Source organism: Protopterus annectens, chromosome 11.part0 (genome assembly GCF_019279795.1).
Source record: "Protopterus annectens isolate FY-2018-M chromosome 11.part0, PAN1.0, whole genome shotgun sequence".
Classification (NCBI taxonomy): Eukaryota; Metazoa; Chordata; order Ceratodontiformes; family Protopteridae; genus Protopterus; species Protopterus annectens.
Window position 1 is genome coordinate 455,529,439 of NC_056745.1, and position 17,549 is coordinate 455,546,987.

The following is a 17,549-nucleotide window of genomic DNA, read 5'->3' on the forward strand; positions in this document are numbered from 1 at the left end:
TAAGCTATTGGATGCTCCTATGGATAAGACCAGTCTATTTGGGGAACCTGCCCAGCAGGTAATGAAGAAAATGGAAGAGAAGGCAAAATCTGTACAAACAGTTAAAGATTTCCTACAAGTACAGCCCCCAAGGTTTAGCAGGAACTGGCCTGCCAAAAATTGGTCCTTTCCTGACTCCACAAGATCACAAAGGGGCAGGAACAGACGCTCTAGGGGCAGAAATCAATCCAGAGGAGGTGCCTACAGAGGACGACAGTGGCAAGGCAATAACCGAGGCACAGACACAACCACTGCCACTGCAACCGGACAATCACAGTGACTTGGCTCTGTCTCCGCCTACCAGGGAGCAATTAGCAGCACCATTAGGCGGAAAGTTAGCCTTATTCTCGAAAAATCGGCACTACATCACAAAAGACAAGTGGATTTTGCAAACTATAGACCAAGGCTACCGGTTCCACTTCCACACTTTACCAGTAAAAAGAGGAATGCCAAACCTGCCCCCAAATCAAAAAATAGAAGCCCTGCACCAGATAGCGGAATTAATAAAAATGAGAGCTGTGGAAAGAGTACCAATGACAGAACAGGGCAAAGGATTCTACTCCAGACTTTTCCTAGTACCAAGAAAAGAGAAAAACTGGAGACCTATTCTCGACCTGTCCATCTTAAACACATACATCACTGTCCCAAAATTCAAAATGCTGACCCTACAGCAACTTCTTCCCATGCTGGGCAAGGAGTGTTGGCTGGTAACTCTAGATCTCAAGGAGGCATACCTGCACGTCCCCATTCGACCAAATTGCAGAAGATACCTCAGATTTCTTGCAGGATCAGAGCATTATCAATTCTCAGCATTGCCCTTTGGCTTATCTACTGCGCCCAGAGTATTCACAAAATGCCTGGCATCAGTAATCGCCACTGCAGAGTACAGGGAATCCAAATTTATCCATACCTGGACGACTGCCTGTTACAAGCGGACAACAAAAGCAAGCTGACAACAGATTTACAAAGGGTCATTTACTTGCTACAAGCCCTGGGATACACAGTCAATTTACAAAAGTCAAGGCTGATACCATCCCAGACAAGAACCTTCTTGGCTGAATTGGACACAGTAAAACAGATGGCATTCCTAACTGCAGAAAAACAAAAAGAGCTTCCTCTTTACTTCTTGGCATTAACAAAGCAGAACAAACTAACAGCAAGAAAAGTTCTACAGGCCTTGGGCTTCATGGCATCATGCATAATCTTGGTCCCACATGCCAGACTGCATATGAGAAAGTTACAGTGGTACCTAAAGAATTTATGGTCTCAACACAGGCACAGCTTAGAAACAGAAATACCACTAATCCCATGCTTAAAACAGGAGTTCCTATGGTGGGCTCGGGCATGCCAGTCAAACCCAGGCTTACCCTTCCACACACTTCGAGCAAACCAAACCATCACAATGGACGCCTCAGACCTAGGATGGGGGGCACACATGCTGGACAAATGCGTGCAAGGACTGTGGACTCAGGACCAACTGCACCTGCACATAAACCAAAAGAAATGCTGGCAGTAAAACTGGCAATCCTAAAATTCAGACCATTCCTCAAAGAAGGCCATTTGATGATAAGGACAGACAACACCACAGTCATGTGGTACATCAACAAACAGGGAGGCACTCATTCTTACCCCCTATGCAGAATGACTTTGGACCTTTGGAATCTGGCTCTCAGCTACAACATCCAGTTACAGGCAATATTTGTACCGGGAAAAGAGAACACCCTAGCAGACATTTTAAGCAGAACCACCTCGGATGCTCACGAATGGATGCTACACCCGGACATCTTCAAGGCCATCACAAAGAAATGGGAATGCCACAAATAGATCTATTCGCTTCCCCACTAAATCACCAGCTCAAAAAATTCTGCACAAGGACATTCCACCCATTTGCATGGAAGGTGGACTCTCTATCCTTCAGCTGGAAAGGCCTGACAGCATATGCATTTCCACCTCTTCCCTTGATACACAAGGTACTACTGAAAATCAAAGAAGAACGTCCAAGGATAATTCTGATAGCTCGAACTGGCCAAGACAACACTGGTACCCATTGCTGAGGAGCATGTCTCGGGAGAAAATGTGGTCAATACCCCTTATGCCTCTGATGTTAACTCAAAACAACTACAGCATCATACATCCAAACCTAAAAACCTTGCAACTGACTGCCTGGAACATCACATAGCAGTAACTAACCCAGACCTTTCACAAAGGGTTAAAGACATTATCCTTGAAGCCCGCAGACCTTCAACAAGAAGGAACTATGCAGGAAAATGGAAAAGGTTCGTCATTTGGATCACTGAAAGAGGAAAAGATGTGTCGAACATAGATATTGCTAACATTCTGGAGTACTTGGCAGAGCTTCTACATACAGGCCTGTCCTATTCCTCCATCAAGATACATGCATCAGCTATTTCAGCAGAATACAGCTTTGATCCTCCTGTCTTTTCACATCCTCTACTCAGGCAGTTCCTCAGAGGGATCAAGAATGTAAAACCTCCTAGGAAACCACCATTACCAGCATGGGACTTGAATTTTGTACTAGAAAAATTGACACTCCCTCCATTTGAACCAGCAGCAACAGCAGATCTACAACACCTGTCATGGAAAACTGCTTTCCTACTGGCTATTACTTCAGCAAGGAGGGTTTCGGAACTACAGGCCTTAATGGCAGTGCAACCCTTCCTAATCTTCCATCAAGATAGGGTGTCCATGAGAACTAACCCTACATTTATGCCTAAGGTAGTATCCAGAGTGTCTTTAAACCAGGCAATCCACCTACCTACCTTCTTTCCCAATCCACAAAACAGAGGTGAAAGAATAATGCATACCTTGGATGTACATAGACAGTTACGCTACTACCTGGACAGAACCAAAGGTAACAGAAAACTGACCAGCTCTTTGTAGCCTATGCAACAGGAAGGGAAGGAAAAGCAATTTCCAAACAGACAATCTCCAAATGGATAGGAAATTGCATAAGATTCTGTTACTCCTACCATGGAAAACCAATTCCACAGGACATAAGACCTCATTCTACAAGGGCTACAGCCACTACCACAGCTTTCTTAAGAGGAGTGGCAACCAAGGACATTATTGAGGCGGCTACTTGGACCTCCGTGCATACATTTGCCAAGCATTATAACTTACCTCTATATTCTAGATCCCGAGCAGGGTTTGCCACTGCTGTACTGCAAGGGATCCTGACTACACCATAATTTTTATTCCTCCTCCCCTAGTTTGGCTATGGTATTCTACCCATTTGTTATGACTGCAGATGCATCCATGAAGGACATAGTACAGTTTTGTACCTACCATAAATGTAGATGTCCGAACTGGATAGCATCTGCAGTCAGGATTACCCTCCCTCCTTCCCCTCTGTGGTACTCCTAGGGTATTTACCCTCCTAATAGCTAGCTGGGGGGGGGGTCTCTTATGGTGTATTTGTTTGTATATATGTACATACATGTTTATTTTTGTGTTTGCCTTCTACTATTTTGGAAACATTGGCTTTTACCCAAAATTTAGCTTTCCAAGAGGGCAATTGGCATCTGGGGCAAGAAACACTGAGGAAAATGGCGTCGGCTGATGCCTTTATACCCGAAGACCAGCAGAGATGACGTCGGGTGAAGTGCGACATCAGCCGAAGCCGGACCCAGACTTTGGAATCCGGCCGACCGAAGGGCTGCCTGACGACAGGACAACCCATTTGTTACGACTGCAGATGCTATCCAGTTCGGACATCTACATTTATGGTAGGCACAAAACTGTACTTTTTGGGTTAGGGACTGTAGATCTGCTGGAGAAGTGGCAGAGCATATTAACGTGGAATCATCCGCATATTGGATACAGGTAGCTTGAGGTATTTCAGAATGTAGTTTCATTTATAAAAATAAAAAATGGAAGAAGAGCTAATATGGAGCCTTGAGGGACACCAAGGGCAATTGGGAGGTGGGAAGATAAGTTATTTTCCCATAGTACAGCCTGCTGCCTGTTGATTAAATAAGATTGGAACCATTGTATAGCTAGTGTGTCTAGTGACAGGTTTTTGAGTATGTTTGAGTAAGGTGTGGTTAACCATATCGAAAGCTTTTGATCGATAAAGAGGGCAGAGGATAGTGTCATTATTGCGATTTTTATTAATACGGTCAGAGAAGGATAAAAGAGCAGAGGTGGTGCGATGAAATGGCCCGAAACCATGTTGACAGTTGGCTAGTAAGTTGTTTTCTAATAGGTAGTTTAACAGTTGTTTATGTATGCATTTCTCCATGATTTTTGCCAGTGGAGATAATATGGCTATAGGTCTATAGTTTGATAATTCATTAGAGTTACCTCCTTTATGCAAGGGGGGATAATATGTGAAAATTTCCAGATTGTTGGAATAGTTCTTTCAGTAATGGTTCTATTAATCAGGATAGATATGGGGTAGACTGTCTTTTGCAGCTTTTTGCAGGTATTCTGCAGGGAGTAGGTCTGCAGAGAGGGTGATAGGTTTAAGTTTTTGAATAAGTGTGTAGACAAGGGATGTAGGAACAGGTTGAATGTGAAAAGATGGGGATGGGTTAGAGTTGGTGGTGGATGAAGATGAGGTGTCAGGGGATAGCTAATTGGCTAGAGATTGAATGGTCTCTGTGAAGAAAGTGTTAAAGGTATTGGCTATTTGCTTGGGACTATTGTGATCAGAGCCTAAAGGGGTACATGTGACTGAATGGCCTGGGCGTAGGAGTTTATTGATGCCTGACCAGAATTTTTGTGGCTTGTTTTGTTAGGTTTGTTGGAGCTGAAAGTAGAAGTTCCGTTTGTCTAACAGTATGGCTTTCTTTGTCTCATTTCTTAGCTATCTAAACTTTAATTTATCAGCAGGGCTTTTAGTAGTATGCCAATTGGCCCAAAATTTGTTTCTATGGAGGATTTTGTGTTTGGTAGCTTTAGAGAGCCATGGGGCTGGTTTTATCCTAGTTCTAATTGTATGTGTTGGTGCATGGTAGTCTAGAATGGCTAAAAATTTAGAATTAAAGTATTTCACTGCTTCTTCTAATGGTAGGTAGAATAAAAGCACATGCACACTTAAGAGCACACAACAAAAATAAGGTGATAAAGTAGGAAGAACACAATTACAGTAAAAACAGCTGAATAAAGTGTAAATGTGTTTTTATTTATTTATTAAGCAGAGAGGGAGGAAACAGAAGATAGTTCAAGATTAAGAAACTAAGGTGCTCGCCATCCCAAATGTTCTCCCTGTTTAGACTGAGCTGATGAGATGGGACAGGAAGGAGTGTCCAAAATCAAAGCAGCAAGGGGGTAAATCCTTCCCAAATTATCTCACTGTACTCTAGTGAGCAACTGAGATGGCAATGGGTGGAGTGACCAAAATCAATTTTACAGCGGGGGCGGGCAATTCCAAAGCCTTCAAGTTTAAAAGTACAACACCACTTGGGTAGTAGAGCGGGAAAAACAAACCGTGCAGACAGAATACAGAGGACAGAGGTCAGCAATGAAGCAAATATATAAATGCAGTACAGAGCAAATCAAGTGGAAAAAAGTATACTTATCAGTTTGGTATATCAGATGGTTATAGAATCCATCACCGCCAGGTAGTTAGCTCTGCTATAACAGCTCTGCACTATTTCACAGAAATGTAAGTCTTTGTACTAAAAGTACAACAGAGAAAGTAAACCTCAGCAGTCAGATAAATGCAGAGGTCTTGGCCAGTAGCTAACACCTTAGGTGGGCTGACTCCACAGAAAGCAAAACAACCGCCACCTGAAACTAGCTACTGAATTACCCTGAGAAATAAACAATGCAGACAAAATACAAAGGCCAGCAGTAAACAAGGAAGCAATTATGTAAATGCAGTACAGTACAAATCAAGTGCAAAATAGTATACTTATTAGTTTGGTGTATCAGATGATTATAGAATCAAGTGCAAAATACCATTTTTCAGAATTTAAAAGCCTTCAAAGAGGACATTTTATTATTTAAGCTGCTAATGTTGTGCAGGGCTGCATGGATATTTGCCAGATTGGAATTTGTATTTACTAAGTTGGTAGCAAAGTTGGCTGACATTGCTTAAAGGCACTGTAGTGGGTGCAGAAAGTCTTACTGTTCAAAGCCGTGATGGGAGAGGTACAGATCACACCTACCAAAACAAACAGAACTTTTACGTATCGGACTCCCATAAAACAGCAGCAGTTTGAGTCTTTCGGCTTTTCCTGGTTAGGGGTCGCCACAGCAGAAATCCGGTCCGCTAATGATTGGCAGTAGATTTTTACGTACTGGCTTGCCGGGCCTAACGCACAACCTTCAACGAAGGAACACCCATTCATGCATGTCGCTACACAGAAGACGCTCAAATTGAGAATCGAACGGGCAACGTCTAACTGTGAGGAGACAATGCTATCGCAGCACCACCAGCACAGGCTATAAAACAGCAGCAGTAAGTAAGCTAATTATTAAAGTCAATAATCTTGTGCTTCTATTGTGACATCATTGTTTAATTATCACTTGTGACATAGGCAAATTTGCATTTATACAAAAGTAAATCAAACTGTATTAAATTAACATTAACAAACATTATACTTCACATATATTGCTATATATCATATAACCTAAGCAGCATTAAATAAATTATTCAGTTCCTGGCCCCCCTTTTTTTTTTTTAACAAGAAACATCTTTATTAAACATCACTTACAACATATGTAATCATATATTTATATAAATTGAAACAAGCCACACCGACACAATCCTAGTTGCAAGCATTTTACATCACAGACAATACTGACACTCTCCCAGTTGCAAACATTACATATCACTTATAATCTACCCAGTCATATTCAGTCAAACATTACTCAGCTTATTTAAATCCAGCCTTCTTTTAAGACTCATTCCTGCCCTGTGTGTATTGTTGCCACAGTTCCCATTTTTCCTATGTAGCTTGATTCTACCCTTTTCTAAAGATCTCAGTTCCAGTTGTTTTATCTCTGTTACTATATTTGTTACTTGTATAGTTGGTTTAGATTTTGATTTCCATTTTCTAGTAATTGCTTTTTTGGCAGCCACCATAGTTAGACACAGCAAGGCTTTACCATGTCTAGGCAATTCTGATTCTGTATCACAGCTCAGAAAAATCATCTCCCTCGTCACACCAATCCACCCACCGAGCATTTCAGACGGTGCATCCTGCAGGGAATCCTTAGTCCACCAACCCACTGCATTCCCAGAAAATATGTTCCCAAATAACTTTATTCCGTCACACCTCCAATATTTGCAGTCTACCTGAGGAAGAATTCTGTGGAGTCTACTTGGGGTATAAAAATATTTATGTAAACATTTCCAAGCAAAAATCCTAGATGATCTAGATTTTGTTGCATATTTGGGAGACGTACATATATCCTCCCATTGTTTATTTGTGAATTGCTTATCCACTCTCTCTTCACAATCTTTTCTAACCTCCTCTGATTCTTATAGTTATCATGCAGTATTTTTATGCTCTAGTAATTATTCCTTTTAATGGCAGCTTCGGTTCTAGATTCTACTATAAACACTACCTATTGTGATATCGTTGTTGGTGATGACATATTACTGCTCTAAGCTAGTTTTTTCTTTCCCTAGCCTTTCAAACATATTTAGAGCCCCATCAGTTTTCATGTAGTGTAAGGGGAAGGAGCATCTCAAGTCATTTACAATAACATTGACAGTGAGTGTCATATTTTTGTTTGGGGTGAAGTGACTTGAGTGCTTTGGTGATCTGGAGGATTCTAGCACCTGAGTAGCAGTTTTCTGCTTAGCCGTGTGAGTTGTGAATCAGTATATTGAAGTATGCCATCCCCTATATAACAAGTGCAGTACCATTACATGTTCGCTGTTGTAGCGAGAAGAGCTTGATTAGACAACTCTGGTGAGTGTGATGACGGTGGTGGAAGAAGCTATGTATTGCATGGAATGGATGTTGTTGAGCTTTGGCTATAGTTCATGCCTGTACAGTGCTGCGTGTAGGAAGTCTGTGGTTTTGGAAATGATTTTTGTAGTAGCTCAACACAGAATTTTTTTTTTTTTTTTAATATAAGCGTGGTGTTTGACAGGTTTGCCTCCAGTTGTAATAATTATTTGCATCTGTCACACATGTAACATAATGCAATATGGTATTGTAGGGATCAGCTGAATAGTAGGCTGGGCTGCTGCAGCACAGTAAACAGTACTCAAGGTGTCTATATCATTCATGCATCTGAGCAACAGATAGGAATATTGCAGTGAAATCATCAGTGCAGTACCAGTTTAGTGTACAGCTTGGAAGCAAGTATGAATGCCACAGAAGAATAATCCAAACTTGGTAGATAAACTGAATACGGTGCTTAAATTAGTAGGCAGGCTGTCACAATATTCTTCAAGATGGACAGTATAGTAGGCAAAATATTACAAGAGACATTAGCTACTGTAAGCGCAGGTGCCACAGCACCAGTACTCAAGAAGTGTAGGACAGTTCTCAAGAATGCCAGTAATAAATACAGTGCGGAAAAGTGAGGTAATGAAACAAGGTGTGCAGTACTAATGCAGCAAGGGTGCAGTGTAGGACAGTAATGAAGCAGCCACCGTTGAGATGCACATGAGGAAGCAAAAATGAAGTGCAGTCCAGCATCACTAGTTGGGAAGAAGGCACAACAAACTGATGCCACTTGCAGTCATGCACAGACAATCACTTGGGTGTACTAGTCCAGGGAATAAAGATGGGGGTGGAATAGGACAGCTACCAAGACAAGTACTTTCTACTATGATATGTGGCCTGGCTTGCAGTATATATCAGAAAACCCACTGTGCTAAGTGCAGGATTTCCCAGATGATGTGGAACAGTTTTTCTTTTCAGTCTGGTAGTAATGTTCAAGTCATATTGGCTATATCCAAGCCAGCACAGACCATAGGAACACACAGGCCAGTAAAGCATTTGCACTATGTAACCAGTAGTAGTGCAAGCCAGAACCTGGGGGAGGAGTGGCTAAACAAGTTTGAGCTCTAAAATTAGCACAGCAAGTAACAGAGCTTTTAGTCAGCATTAGTAAGTTCAAGTTTTTATGGCTACCTCAAGATTTTATTGGAGATTTGGTGTAAAGGGAATCCCTCTTCACCCATAAGAGATATAGTGAGATTAAGACGCTTCCGTATGCATAGTGGTCAGTGCTTCTACTTTATCACACTTAAAATGTTTTAAAAGTACGCAGTCCATGTCCTGATACAAAAATAATTTCTAGTAATAAGAAAAAGCCCTTAAAACTCACAAAATGCAGATCCTGTTGCTTTCTCTTTATTTGCATCTCGTCAGAGTTGGAAGCCATCCCTCTTGCAGGTTTGTCCTCTGATAAGAATTCAGTGCTACAAGGTAAATATGAATGGAAGTACACTGATTCATACTTTAGCTGTTGGGGCACTTGCCTGTTTAGCTCATATTGTTCAATGTCAAAATCAGAAAATTTAGTCTATCCTTACAAGTAGAATAGAAAGGTCGCTACTGTGGGTAACATCAGAGTTCCTGTAATGAAATGTGGGTATGATGCTTTGCTGTATCAAGAGTTGATGTGTCTGGGATGGTGATGAGAAGGCTTACATACCTCAGAACAGTGTCTTAAGATAAGGATGTCCAATTCATTTTGTTTAATGCTCCAGTGACACATTATATGTTTTTGCCATCTACTAGATATTGCTGCTTTGAAAATGTTAGAATGATGTCTTCATTTAAGGACATATGTAAATCCTTCTCAGTGTCAGAGTTTCACTAGAGTTCAGCCATTTTGTAGAAAGGAAGTACTAAGCAGTTTAGTCAAAAATTAGTAGAAAGCAAATCAATCTAATTACATCTCAAGTTCAGCAAAGAAAGGGAGCAACATTTTAACACATTCAGAATTAGTTTGACTTATTTAACCTCTTCCTCATTATTCCAAGGAGGAAAGGAGTCCTCCTCTTTCAGCTTGGTAAGGGATAACTATGGAGACATGTTGTTTTTTAAGACAGTCTAAGGTTGTGTAGTAGAATTTCTTTAGAAAACCAAAATGTGCACCTTGTTTTTGCATAGCTGTCCACTTAAAGTAAAAGAAGCCTTAGAGCTAATGGGTCACTTAATAAAACAAAAAAAGTACAAAATGTACTTTCAAGTCTGCAGTCAAAATTTTTACTCATTACTGTATTTTATTAAAAAAAAATTTCTAGAGATCATTTTGAGATTTGTCAACTCTGAGCAAGTTGACCATTAAAAATAATTCAAGATGGGGACTGAATTTTTTTTCTCTTCATAAAGCAAAACTCTATTAAAGAAGGATGCCCAACAGACTTTTGCTGTGTGTAATTGAAAAGAACTAGCACTGTCAAATGCCAGTCATAGGTTCATAGGTGTGTCCTAGACTAATGGCCCTGGAGACTTTTACAAGCCTAGCCCATAGGATTACCCTGGCATCGTGCCACCCTATCTTAGTTCCCAGAGCCTCTGTCGTGTAGAGCCACTGGAGTGATCCCCGGGGTGAATTTTCTATTTCCCATCCACTCATCAAGATTTCTCTTGGAGGGCCACTGAGGTGCTCCGCTTGACATGTATGGGAAGCCTATTCCATAGCATGGGCAGTCTCTGGGTTATGAACCTGTCCCCTCCAGCTTGTTCTGTTGATTGTGGTAATGAGGTTGAGGTCTCCGGAGCATGTAGTGTGGGAGGGATTGGGATTTCTTTAGATGTAGCATTTCTAACAGAGCTGGGTCAGACATGGCTTTGTAAGTCAAGCAGAGATCACCTCTAAGTAGGCAATATGAGACAGAGAATAGTTGGAGTTTTTGCGTCTGTCCCCTATAGGACAAGTGTTTAAGGCCTAGGAGCGTCTTTGTGAGGTACTTTTGCGGCCTATCTAGTTGTTGCAAGTGTGTAGTGAGGTACATGCCAAATTCAAAAGTTATAATCACAACAGTGGCATAAAGGCTGTTATCCAACTGGGATTACTTCTACAACAGATACTGTGCTCTGGATTGATGTGGCATAACCTGATGAGCTGCTCAGATGCTTTGTACACTATGCATGTGTTCAGCAAAAAAGAACCAAAGATGGCTGGACACACATTAACCTTTATACCAGGTGCATGCAGACATTTGTGGTGAAGGTGATGTGGTCTGGCCAAATAGGAGGGGTGTTTGCCTGTGAATGTCTGGCTAGTGCAGACATATGTTACTAGCAGAGTTCCTTGGGAAAGTAACTGCATCAGTGACCCCATACTGGAACATCTGTAGTTGTAGTAAGTTGACTACACAAGTATACCTTTTTAGTTTTATTCAAAAAAGGGAAAAACTGTTTTGTCAGTCAATAACAAAGTAAATCACTGACCTTGTTGCATTTTTATTATGAAGTGTATAGTACACGTCTGTTAATCAGCAGCTAAATCTGAAGCATATTTCAGGAAAGTTTATAGCTGCTTCAAGATGAAATTAATTCCAGAGGTAAAATGCATTTTGTCATAGTTGCTGCCTGGCTTCCATGATTGTCCAACCACGAGGTGGGTTATGATAATACCTCGTGGGAATCTACCCAGATGTTATGATTTATTCTTACACTGATCCTTTCCAAAGAAAATAGTGCAGCTGTGTTTAAGGTGTTTCCTTTAAGAGTAGATCTTCCACCCCCTTTAAAAATTGTACGCTGTTTTGCTGGTTTTACTAAACCGTAACTTGACAGTAGTCACCTTTTATTTGAGGGCCAGAAGCTCCTTGAACAGCAGTTTGCTCTTAACAACACTGCATGTTGTGCATGTGCCTTCTGCATCAGCCAAGGCTCTGTGAAATGCTGCCATGAGAGTAGTAAAGTTTTCGTAGGAGTATGAACAAAGCTAATGAAGACTCTTGTGGGGTAGAAGAATTGCATATGTGAGAAAGACCCATGTATTGTTTTATTGTTTGTGATGTCTTCTAAAAGATCTTCTGTTGTGGTAAGTACCTTACAGAAAGCTGTACTTCATCAACAAGAGAGAAGTGGTAATGCACTTGAAAGACAGAGTACAGTTAAATGCATCTGTAAGCATCAGTGAAGACTTTCTTTCATAAGTGACTTGATGTCAAGTAATAGTTTGGGGAATCTAATCAGAAAGAACTGCAATGTAGTGCTGTAGAAGTATGTCACACTGGCTTTAAAACATAAAAATTTGTTGTGTTTTTACTGTTTAAGAAACAACTGCTGTTCTGCATTAGCCGCCCTTTGTCAGTAAGTGTCCTGAGATGGAACAAAGTTAAGTCTTGATCCTCATACAGTTGTATTCACATTTGCTGCTCATTTTAGCGAACAGTTAATATGGTTTGCATTTGAATTTTTCTGGCTTTTCTGTTTGCTAAACCATACCTCTCAATTGTCCAGACTTTTGCCTCAGATTTTTAGCTTGTTTGTGGTTTTCTGGCAAATCACTGAGGACGGAAATAACTAAATAATGTCATACATTTGAGTTTGACGTAATTTCCTTCAGAAAATGCATGCTAAGACAAATGCTGTTATTTTAGCAACTTTCTAAGTCTGTAAGAGCAATATTTAAAATCTGTCCCTATTTGAGGGTCTTTGTCCCCTCCATTATTTTAGGCTTTGTCCAGATCCTCTTATAATAAGAGGTTGAGAGGTATGTGCTACACAGTTTCTCAAATAAGTTTGTTTTACCTTATCTTTTACCTAGTAAATGATCTAGTTTCCCTTTCAAGTGAAGCATTTTCCTCCATTCAAGAAGGATACTGTGTTCTACATACTGAAGGGTGTCTTGTCATTTATGGTAGAGCATGTAACCGTTAAGACATAATGTTTCTACTTGCCCACTTTCCATTTTTTTGGCAGTTGTAATTTCACCCTAAATTTTGAAAATATAGAAGAGTTGCAAAGCCTAGTGATCCAGTGGGTTGTATAAAAACAGACACTGTGAGTGGTTTACAAACAATGAGCACTGCTAATTGTGTTAAATATGTGTATTTATCTGTTCCCTCTTCACGTTTGAGTTTGTTAAATTTGTAGTCAATAAAAGGGACATTTTTGATGGCTGTTAAAGTAGTGCTGATTAATGAAGTAGTATGACTAGAATGAGCAAATTGTGGGTGTTATGGCTTATAATTCCTTTCCCAGAAAAAAGAAATCTTGTTCCACACACACAAGTGCAGTTACAATAAATTAATATAGTCTTGTTAAATTGGGGAAAACGAAGAAATTCAGTCAGCTCAGAGCAGTACCCGTCATAGATTAATATATGTATGTGTATATATATATATATATATATATATATATATATATATATATATATATACACACACACATATATATATATCTATATATATATATATGTATATGTATACTATATGTATATGTATATATATATATATATATATATATATATATATATATATATATATATATGTATGTGTATGTATGTATATATGTATATATATATATATATATATGTATATATATATATATACACACACACACACACACACACGTGTTTGTATATGTATTTTATATATATATATATATATAGATATATATATATATATATATATATATATATATATATATAGATATAGATAGATATAGATAGATACATGTAGAAAGAGAGGAGTAATTCATAGTCTATACTGTAATTAGAATGAAAACAGTTAAGGTATTTTGATTGGCGCATAATTATGATGGGTTATATATCAAAGCACTTGGACATATTAAATGTTGCTCATTTATTGTGATATTGCATTAAAACCGGTTTCACAACTGACTGTAGCCAACATAACATTAACTTTTGTATTGCAAGCTTATTTTAATGTAGCTTTAGGATTTGCAAGTGACGATTTAAGTGTCTTGTTTTAAAAAATCAAAAATAAAATATTTCTTTTAAAATTGTTAAAAAAATTGGGGTTTTCTATTTCAGGAAAAAGACAGTAAAGGAACTCGGTTTGCTTATGTTACACCTACAGTACCTGCCAGACGGATAGCTAGCACCTCAGATATTGAAGAAAAGGAAAACAGGTGACCTGTTAATTACAGTAACAATATTACCAAGCACTGCATGAGAAGCTTTTCCTAGTAATAACTTTTTGGGGTGTTGATTTTTTTTAGGGATTCTGCTGCTAGTCTTGTGCGTAGTGGTTCATACACAGGACGAAGGTGGGAAGATGACATCAAGAAGAACTTGTCTTCTGAGGGACTACTATCACAGAACACACCTAGTTACTATAGAAGGTAACTCCTTGGAATTAAAAAAAATAGTGAAGTTGTGGTTCTGATAAATGGCTGTTTTTAGCAGAAGTACTCATTCTGCTTGTGATTGTCAGGTTTTAAGAAAGTTTAACCAAAGAGCACTTGTTTCACCTAATGAAAATGTTTTACTACCAAAACTAACTACAGATGGAGCGTAATTCTGTCAGTGGTGATTTGTTCCTGTTTTTTTAGATTTCTTCATTTGTAATTATTAAATATTAATGTCTGTAGTATTCTATTGCTTGTGCTTTAATTCACTGTGGATATTTGTCAATCCGTGTTTGAAAGTATGCCCTTAATTTGCAAACTCCTACCACTAAAAAACCTCAGTGGCTTTCTGATTTAATTTGTGCAGCTTTCTTCAGCATTTTCTGCCACTGTCTTTGTTGGCGAAAATTGTTCTTTCTACAGAGGAACAGACGTCCATTGTCCAGTTTTTATCTTCCTGTGCAGCAGCTAAAGAGTTTGGATTTTTTTATCAGAGAATTTCGGTTGCAGGTTTGTCCATCTTTTCTTTCCAGTGTGTTGGCATCTTAGCATCGCTGCTTTCATGCTCGATTTTATGCAGTCCAGGCCATTGTTTTTCACTCATTTTTGCACCTAGATGCCGTATATCCATTGCCTTCACAATACGCGTTTTCTTTTTTTTTCTTTCTCTCTGAATCCTGACCACTGTGCATACACTTTTTACAAAGATTAGTTAGACATTCTTGCTTTGGCTGAAAGAGGCCACTAGGGCTGTTTTGAGAAATGCTTTAATTATAATAAAAGCAAGAGAGTTTCTGTCTTCAGTGCTGGTGACCTTGATGCATTTAGCAGGCCTTTAGCTAGACTCAGAGAGGAATTAAATGTGTAGTGACTGGTACATCTGTTACTTTGTCAAGCAGTCCAGAAATTCATAATCATACAGTTTCTGTAAGTATAAAGTGACACACATTCACCTTAAGCTTGGGTTAAGCATGTCATGCATATTAACCTCAAAATGAAAATTTTCAATACAAGTACATTATGAATGAGTAGGTTTTCTTCAGTAGTCTTTTTATTGCGATGTTCTCCCCTTTGCAGGATGTGATGCACAAAAATGCTAGGCTCTTGATAAATTTTGTCGAAAGAAAAATTTTTGAAATGGTGGAAAAAATTTCATCCATTTTTTTCCCACAGGATTCAAGCTGTGAAAATGGTTCTCTAAGGTATTGGTTCCCCAGCTACATGGGTCAAAGTGAATTAAGGTTTTACAGAGTGACTTAATGGATCTTGTATAGGACAAGTGGAGACTGGGAATAGGTGGAAACGTACTCATGAGACATGTGAGATTGAGGGGTTAGGAGTTCCAAACTTAGCACAGTGTGCGAGGGAGCCTGAGTAGTATGGCAGGAACTGAGAGAGGAAAAAAACAAGACCGGTATGGTTTTGGGTGGAACTATAATACAATAAAGCTGTGGCTTCAAAGGTGGCTGTTGAGAAAGCCAATAAGGTGTTTGACCCAGGGGGTTTCGAAACGTGGTGGATGCATCAAATATTAGAGAAGAAAGCACAATGATTGATCAATCTATGGGATATAATTTGTGAAAACCCTAAGATACAGGTGGGTAACAAACCTATTTGGTGAAAGAATTGGATCAGATATGTAATGTTGGTTGAGGGGGTAAGGATCAAATAAGACTTTATGTTGATGGGGATATGTACAGCTTTCCTTACTACTTTCCTTACTGTTAAGAAAAGAGATAGATGGCAGAACACTGTTAAGCACAGTGCAGAGGCAATGTCCAGGGACTGGTGAGAAGGAAAACTGGGACAAGATAAGTATTTATCAGATATACCTCAGTTAAATGGATGGAGAGGATAATAGTAAAAAGGAATTGCAAGAAAAGTGGGAAGCTTGGCTGAGGAGGTTGTTTAATGTAGAGGTGTGGCTGTAGGTCTGCAAGAACACTAACCACCCTTGTAGCTCAGTATCTTCAAGCTTCACTTTTGTAATTTCTAAATCTTTGGCAGCACTTTCTGGAGTGAGTGGAGAAGGGGGTGGAACTCTGCATTGGGTTGTGAGAGATGTAAAAGATTGTAGGCTGATTATTTTCATGTAGTTTGGGCTTCTCCAGCTATTGTACCTTTGTGGCAATTCATATGTCATGCTACTGCCTCTCATAGTGGGGCTAAAATACCAAATGTGTCAGATGGGACATTCTCATTATTGGGGTGCTGCAATGATCTGTCTCTTTTTTTTTTTTTTAGGCTAATTTGTAGGGAAGTGTCAGTGGCAACAATTAGCAGTTAAAAAGACTTGTTTTCTAATCCTAAAGCAGACCCTGCAGTGATTTCCCTACCCAAAACTGCTTCTGCTAGACTTACTAATACTAATCCCATTCCCTCTGACACGGACTGGAAAGCATTTAATAAATTTGGGAAGAAAGTTTATACTTCTGCCACTTTAACATTCAGAAATTTCAACTGCCAAGCTCTCATATTACATCTTTTATTTCTGTCTTCTGAGAACATGAAAAGGTTAACTGTTAAATTTCCCTCTTTTGAGGTGATGGTCTTTTGAAGATGTCTTTAGTATCTGCTTCTCATTTAATTAAACATGCATTAAAGTGTTGTTATGACTGCTGTTACTGCCTCCATGTCTGTAACTTCTGGGTCATTTATGAGAATATTTGCTTGATTACATTCTCAAAATTATTTATTTAAAATTAAAGATGAAACTGACATTTTAAATTCTCCCCTGGACAAGGAAGTTGTGTTTGGCCCATCTGTAATTGAGTTACTTAAGATGTTTGAGAGGGGAAAATTGGTTCAAAGGGTGACCCAAATCCTCAGACTTAACATTTTTAAAGCAAAGAAAAAATTTCCATCCTTTTTGCAAAACCAATTGAAGAAGCAATGTAGCCACCAAAGAGAATTTTAGTAAGTGATGGCATGGAGACTCCAAAAAGAAGGGGAACGCCTGTCAGAACAAAGACAGTCCAAAAGGTCAGGTTGAATTTTGACCTTTTCAGGCTCCCCCCTCTCCACCAGCAATATCTCCCTCTCCTTGTTTACATAAAGCTTTGTGGCACTAGATAAATCGATTCTCAGTCATTCAACAGGGAATACACATGGTAGTAAGAGTGCTGTCCTTTCCAAGTTCTCTCCAGTTCTAGAACAGATGTTATCCCAGGGAGCTATAAAACCAGTGCTTGCCTGCTAGATGGGCAAAGGGCTTTATTCAGTTTTTCTGGTGCCAAAGAAAGAAAGAAAGGGACCTGGAGGCCTGGGCTAGCCCTTTCTTTTTCTCAGCATTTGTCA

At 39.3% G+C, this 17,549-nt stretch overlaps 1 protein-coding gene across 3 annotated transcripts in view; it reads left to right on the top strand.

Annotated features, from left to right (window-relative positions):
• Positions 1-17,549, top strand: part of PPP1R12A (protein phosphatase 1 regulatory subunit 12A) — a 2,492,399-nt gene that overhangs the window by 1,236,001 nt on the left and 1,238,849 nt on the right. For all 3 annotated transcript variants that reach the window (XM_044087956.1, XM_044087957.1, XM_044087958.1), the window contains exons 11-12: positions 13,936-14,033; positions 14,124-14,246. In XM_044087956.1, the coding sequence (XP_043943891.1) occupies positions 13,936-14,033; positions 14,124-14,246 (221 nt within the window). The remainder of the gene's footprint in view (positions 1-13,935; positions 14,034-14,123; positions 14,247-17,549) is intronic.